Below are 6,000 nucleotides of genomic sequence, written 5' to 3' on the forward strand. Positions count from 1 at the left end.
CTCCCCCTTCTAAACTGTGAGCCCGCTGTTGGGTAGGGACCGTCTGTAGATGTTGCCAACTTATACTTTCCAAGCGCTTAGTACAGTGCTCTGCACACAGTAAGTGCCCAATAAATACGATTGAATGCCCGTCGACGCCGGCCCACGTTCTCCCCTGGCCCGGAATGCCCTCCCTCCAGACATCCGCCAAGCTTGCTCTCTTCCTCCCTTCAAGGTCCTTCTGAGAGCTCACCTCCTCCAGGAGGCCTTCCCACACTCAGCCCCCACCTTCCTCTGCCCCTCCTCCTCCCCTTTCCCTCCCCACTGCACCTGTATGTATGGATATGTTAGTACATATTTATTACTCTATTTTATTTTGTTAATATGTTTTGTTTTGTTGTCTGTCTCCCCCTTCTAAACTGTGAGCCCCCCATCTTACCTCCTTCCCTTCCCCACAGCACCTGTATATATGTATGTATGTTTGTACATATTTGTTACTCTATTTAGCTATTTATTTTACTTGTACATATCTATTCTATTTTATTTTGTTAGTATGTTTGGTTTTGTTCTCTGTCTCCCCCTTTTAGACTGTGAGCCCGCTGTTGGGTAGGGACTGTCTCTATATGTTGCCAACTTGTACTTCCCAAGCGCTTAGTACAGTGCTCTGCACACAGTAAGCGCTCAATAAATACGATTGATGATGATGATGATGATGATGATGTTGGGTAGGGACCGTCTCTGTATGTTGCCAACTTGGACTTCCCAAGCGCTTAGTCCAGTGCTCTGCACACAGTAAGCGCTCAATAAATATGATTGATTGATTGTACTTCTCAAGCGCTTACTACAGTGCTCTGCGCACAGTCAGCGCTCAATAAATACGATTGAATGAATGGGACTGTCTCTATATGTTGCCAATTTGTACTTCCCAAGCGCTTAGTACAGTGCTCTGCACATAGTAAGCGCCCAATAAATACGATTGATGATGATGATGAATGAATGAATGATGTTTGTTAGGGAGAAGGGAGGCTTGCTGGAGGCGCTGTCCCTTTAAAAGGGGGCGTGCCCTGCGCGACGGGGGCGTGGTGCAGCTGGACCAATCAGCGGGCCGCGCGACGGAAGGCGGGAAATGCGAACCCCCGAGCGGGCCGGCGGGGGGCGGGGCCCGCAACTAATGAGGACCAGCCCCGCGCAGGCGCAGAGGTGGTGGCAAGCCTGGGGCGGGCCCACATTTAATGAGGGCCGGCCCCGCGCAGGCGCAGAGGAGACGGCAGCCCAGGGGGCGTGGCCGGCATCTAAGGAGGGCGGGCCCAGCGCAGGCACAGAGGGGGCGGCAATCCGGGGGGGTGGGGCCAGCACTTCATGTGGGACGGCCCCGCGCAGGCGCAGAGGCGGTGGCAACCCGGGGGGTGGGGCCAGCACCTCATGTGGGACGGCCCCCGGGCAGGCGCAGAGGCGGTGGCAGGCTTGGGGGCGGGCACCGTACCTAATGAGGGCCAGGTCCGCGCAGGCGCACAGGCGGTGACAGCCCAGGGGTGGGGCCAGCATCTTATGAGGGCCGGCCCCGCGCAGGCGCAGAGGCGGTGGCCGGTCTGGGGGCGGGGCCCGCACCGTCTAAGGGCAGGCCGCGCAGGCGCAGAGGCGGTGGCAGTCCGGGGGGGGGGGGGCAGGCCCCGCGCAGGCGCAGAAGGGGCGTGCGGCCAGGGGGCGGGCCCGGGGGGCGGGTAGAGAGGCCGGTCCCGCGGGTTCCCCGCGGCGGGTCGAAGCGGGGGCAGGGTGAGGATGCTGGGGCAGCAGCTGCAGCAGGGCCCGGCCCAGCCGGTGCCGCCCCCTCCTCCTCCTCCCCTCCCTCCTCCGCCGTTGCTGTCGGGGGGCGCGGCGGCTGCTGCGGCTGCGGCGGCGGCGGCTGCGGCGGGTCTCCTGGGCGGGGAGCGGGGCCGGCTGCTGTCGGTGTACGTGCAGGACTACCTGGAGTGCGTCGAGTCGCTGCCGCTCGACATGCAGCGGAACGTGTCGGCGCTGCGGGAGATCGACACCAAGTACCAAGGTAAGGGGGCCTCCTCCTCCTCCGGGGCGCCCTCCGGGGGGCTCCGCTGCCGGCGCGGCTGCGCGCTCCGCCGGGCTGGTGGGGGGCGGGGGGGGGAGGGGTGTGTGTGTGCGTGAGAGAGGTGGGGAGGTTGCGCATGCGCGCTCCGCGGGTTGGCCGGCGCGCGAGGGGCCGGGCGCCTACGTCACTTCCGGTTCTGACGCCCCGCCCCCTTCTCCTCACGCCTCAGGCCGCCTCCCTCAGCCTGTCCTGTGTATTAGCCTTATTATTATTATTATTATCATCATCATTATCATTATTCCTCATTCATCCTCCCCTGTTTATTATCTTCCTTATTATTATTATTATTATCATCATCATTATCATTATTCATCACTCAGCCTCTCCTGTTTATTATCTTCCTTATCATTATTATTCTCCTCAGAAACAGCGTGGCTCAATCAATCGATCGTATTGATTGAGCGTTTACTGTGTGCAGAGCACTGTGCTAAGCGCTTGGGAAAGTCCAGGTTCAGCTCAGTACAAGTACGAGCTCAGTGGAAAGAGCCCGGGCTTTGGAGTCAGAAGTCGTGGGTTCGAATCCCGACTCCACTGAACGTCAGCTGGGTGACTTTGGGCCAGTCACTTCGCTTCTCTGGGCCTCAGTTCCCTCATCTGGAAAATGGGGATGGAGACTGCGAGCCCGCTGTTGGGTAGGGACCGCCTCTGTATGTTGCCAACTTGGACTTCCCAAGCGCTTAGTCCAGTGCTCTGCACACAGTAAGCGCTCAGTAAATACGATTGATTGATTGATTACTACTATCAATTACCCATAATAGTAACAAGGACACGGGTAATAATAATAATAATGTTGGTATTTGTTAAGCGCTTACTATGTGCCAAGCACTGTTCTAAGCACTGGGGGAGATACAAGGTAATCAAGTTGTCCCACTTGGGGCTCCCAGTCTTCATCCCCGTTTTGCAGATGAGGGAACTGAGGCCCAGAGAAGTGAAGTGACTTGCCCCAAGTCACACAGCTGATAAGTGGCAGAGCCGGGATTTGAACCCACGACCTCTGACTCCAAAGCCCAGGCCCTTTCCACCGAGCCACGCTGCTTAAGCCCCTGGGCCTCAGTTTCCTCATCTGTCAAACAGGGATGAAGACTGGGAGCCCCACGTGAGACAGCCTGATCACCCTGTATCCCCCTCCCCAGCGCTTAGGATAATAATAACGATGCTATTATTACCCTTATTAATCAATCAATCAATCAATCGTATTTATTGAGCGCTTACTGTGTGCAGAGCACTGTAATAAGCGCTTGGGAAGTCCAAGTTGGCAACATATAGAGACAGTCCCTACCCAATAGCGGGCTCAGTTTCCGGGCACAGTGTGGTGCCCAGGGTGGCGCACACAGCCTCCAGCGCTGGGTGGGTCTGAGGGGGTGGCGGTCAGGCTACGCTTTTTTGTGTGGGGGGCATTTATTAAGCGCTTGCTGTGTGCTAAGCGCTGGGGAGGTTCCAAGGTGATCAGGTTGTCCCACGGGGGGCTCGCAGACTTCATCCCCGTTTGACAGATGTGGGAACTGAGGCCCAGAGAAGTGAAGCGACTCGCCCAAGGTCACACGGCTGACAGGTGGCGGAGGCCATCCGCGGCCGTGCCGGCCGGAGGGGCACTGGGAGGTGGGGGTGGGAAACCCCCAAACGTACCAACATACTAACAAAATAAAATAAAATATTAATTACTCATAATAGTAATAATGACCAGGGTATTGGTTAAGCCCCTATGCCTCAGTTCCCTCATCTGTAAAATGAGGATTAAGACTGTGAGCCCCGTGTGGGACACCCTGATCACCTTGTATCTCCCCCAGCGCTTAGAATAATAGTAACTTTTAGACTGTGAGCCCACTGTTGGGTAGGGACTGTCTCTGTGTATTGCCAATTTGTACTTCCCAAGCGCTTAGTACAGTGCTCTGCACATAGTGAGCGCTCAATAAATACGATTGATTGATTGATAGTAACGATGGCATTTGTTAAGCGCTTTCTATGTGCCCAGCACTGTTCTAAGCGCTGGGGGAGATCCAAGATGATCAGGTCGTCCCCCGGGGGGCTCACAGTCTTCACCCCCATTTTACAGATGAGGGAACTGAGGCCGGGGCCTGCCAGGTGACCTCGGGGAAGCCCCTCCACCTCTCCGGGGCCCGGGGAGACGGCCCCCGGCCCTCCCCGACTCTGGGCCCGGGAGCCCCGGGTGGGATGGGGACCGAGTTTCTCCCCGGGTGACCCCCGGGTTCCATTTTATTTTGTGAGTATGTTTGGTTTTGTTCTCCGTCTCCCCCTTTTAGACCGTGAGCCCGCTGTCGGGTAGGGATTGTCTCTCTATATTGCCAACTTGGACTTCCCAAGCGCCTAGTCCAGTGCTCTGCACACAGTAAGCGCTCAATAAATAGGATTGATTGATTGATTGATTGTCCCTCCTCCGTAAAACGGGGAGAAGATCCGCTCCCTCCCTCGCGGACGGGCCCCGGGCGGGCCGCGGCCGACCGACCGCCGGCGCCTCGTTTTTCCAGAGGCCCTGAAGGAGATGGACGACGTGTACGAGAAGTACAAGAAGGAGAGCGAGGCGGGCCCCAAGAAGCGGTTGCAGCAGCACCTGCAGCGCGCGCTCATCAACAGCCAGGAGCTGGGCGACGAGAAGATCCAGATCGTCACGCAGATGCTGGAGCTGGTGGAGAACCGGGCCCGGCAGGTGGAGGCCCACTCCCAGCGCCTCCGGGACCCCGCCGACGGCCCCCGGCCCGACCCCGGCCCGCCCGAGCGGGCCTCCCGCCGGCCCCGCCGCCAGCGGCCCGGCGAGCCGGCCCCCCCGGCCGACGGGCCGGACGACGAGGCGGACGGCGGGCCCCCGCCCAGGGAGAAGCGCTCCAAGGCGGCCAAGAAGAAGAAGCGGTCCCGGGCCCGGCCGGAGCGGGAGGCCTCCCCCGTGGAGTTCGCCATCGACCCCAACGAGCCCACCTACTGCCTCTGCGACCAGGTGTCCTACGGGGAGATGATCGGCTGCGACAACGACCAGTGCCCCATCGAGTGGTTCCACTTCTCCTGCGTGGCCCTCACCTACAAGCCCAAGGGCCGCTGGTACTGCCCCCGCTGCCGGGGCGACAGCGAGAAAACCATGGACAGGACCGCCGACAAGACAAAAAAGGACCGGCGATCCAGGTAGTGACCGCTTTTAGAGGCTCCCTCGTCTTTTACGGACCGTCCGCCCCCCCCGTCCCGCCCCCCCATCTCCGCCGCCCACGAGGACGTTTTAGCAGGCGTGCGTACGGCCGCGCGCCACTTTTTCAGCGCCGGTGTTCACGGGGTATTAAAAGTCGTGGTACTTGGCGTGCGCCCGTCATTTCCGGCCTCAGGTGGGGGTCGGGGGCCGTCGGCCGCGCGGGCCGGCGAGGTGGAAAGCGCTCCTCGGGGCCTCCAACTCCCGGGCCCGCGCTCTGGTCATTCAGTCGTACTTATTGAGCGCCCGCCGTGTGCGGAGCACTGGACCAGGCGCTCGGGAAGTACAGGTCGGCGACGTGCGGAGACGGCGGGCGGATCCGCTCCCGTCGCGTTTCTGGCCCGGAAAAGCCTCCCGGACGCTCACCCGCGTCGGGCCCGCCGAACCGGCCTTCCAACTCGCGGATGCTGATTGAGGTGGGTGCGAATCTCCGCCTCGGGGGTCCTCGCTCTTTTTAGACGGCGAGCTTTCCACACGGGAGCGTTTTCCGCGAGAAACGTCCGGCGCCGACTCGACGATCGCTCCGGCGGGCCGGCCGGAGCCGCCTCGGCCGACCCTTTTGTTCTTGGAATCAGTCGGTTGGGTTTTCCGGAGCGCTTAGTACGTGCCCAGCCCTTGGGAGAGTACGGGGCGACAAGAAGCGGGGGCATTCTCTGCCCACGGTGAGCTTGCAGTCTGGAGGGGGAGACAGGCATGAATAGAAATAAATGACAAATCTGTACCCAAG

At 59.8% G+C, this 6,000-nt stretch overlaps 1 protein-coding gene across 1 annotated transcript; it reads left to right on the plus strand.

Annotated features, from left to right (window-relative positions):
* The first annotated feature begins 1,758 nt into the window (after positions 1–1,758).
* On the plus strand, positions 1,759–5,420 carry ING2 (inhibitor of growth family member 2). Its single transcript, XM_038755066.1, has 2 exons — positions 1,759–2,023; positions 4,570–5,420. The coding sequence occupies exons 1-2, from the start codon at positions 1,759–1,761 to the stop codon at positions 5,217–5,219; spliced, it is 915 nt and encodes a 304-aa protein (XP_038610994.1). The 3' UTR covers positions 5,220–5,420.
* Positions 5,421–6,000: the final 580 nt, after the last annotated feature.

The sequence above is a fragment of the Tachyglossus aculeatus genome, chromosome 12 (assembly GCF_015852505.1).
Source record: "Tachyglossus aculeatus isolate mTacAcu1 chromosome 12, mTacAcu1.pri, whole genome shotgun sequence".
Lineage (NCBI taxonomy): Eukaryota > Metazoa > Chordata > Mammalia > Monotremata > Tachyglossidae > Tachyglossus > Tachyglossus aculeatus.

What these genes read in the sequence shown, in the direction of transcription:
- ING2 (XM_038755066.1), top strand. Translation starts at nt 1,759, where the DNA reads ATGCTGGGGCAGCAGCTGCAGCAGGGCCCGGCCCAGCCGGTGCCGCCC. An exon ending in GATCGACACCAAGTACCAAG is followed by an intron (nt 2,024 to 4,569) that starts GTAAGGGGGCCT and finishes TCGTTTTTCCAG; the next exon opens with AGGCCCTGAAGGAGATGGAC.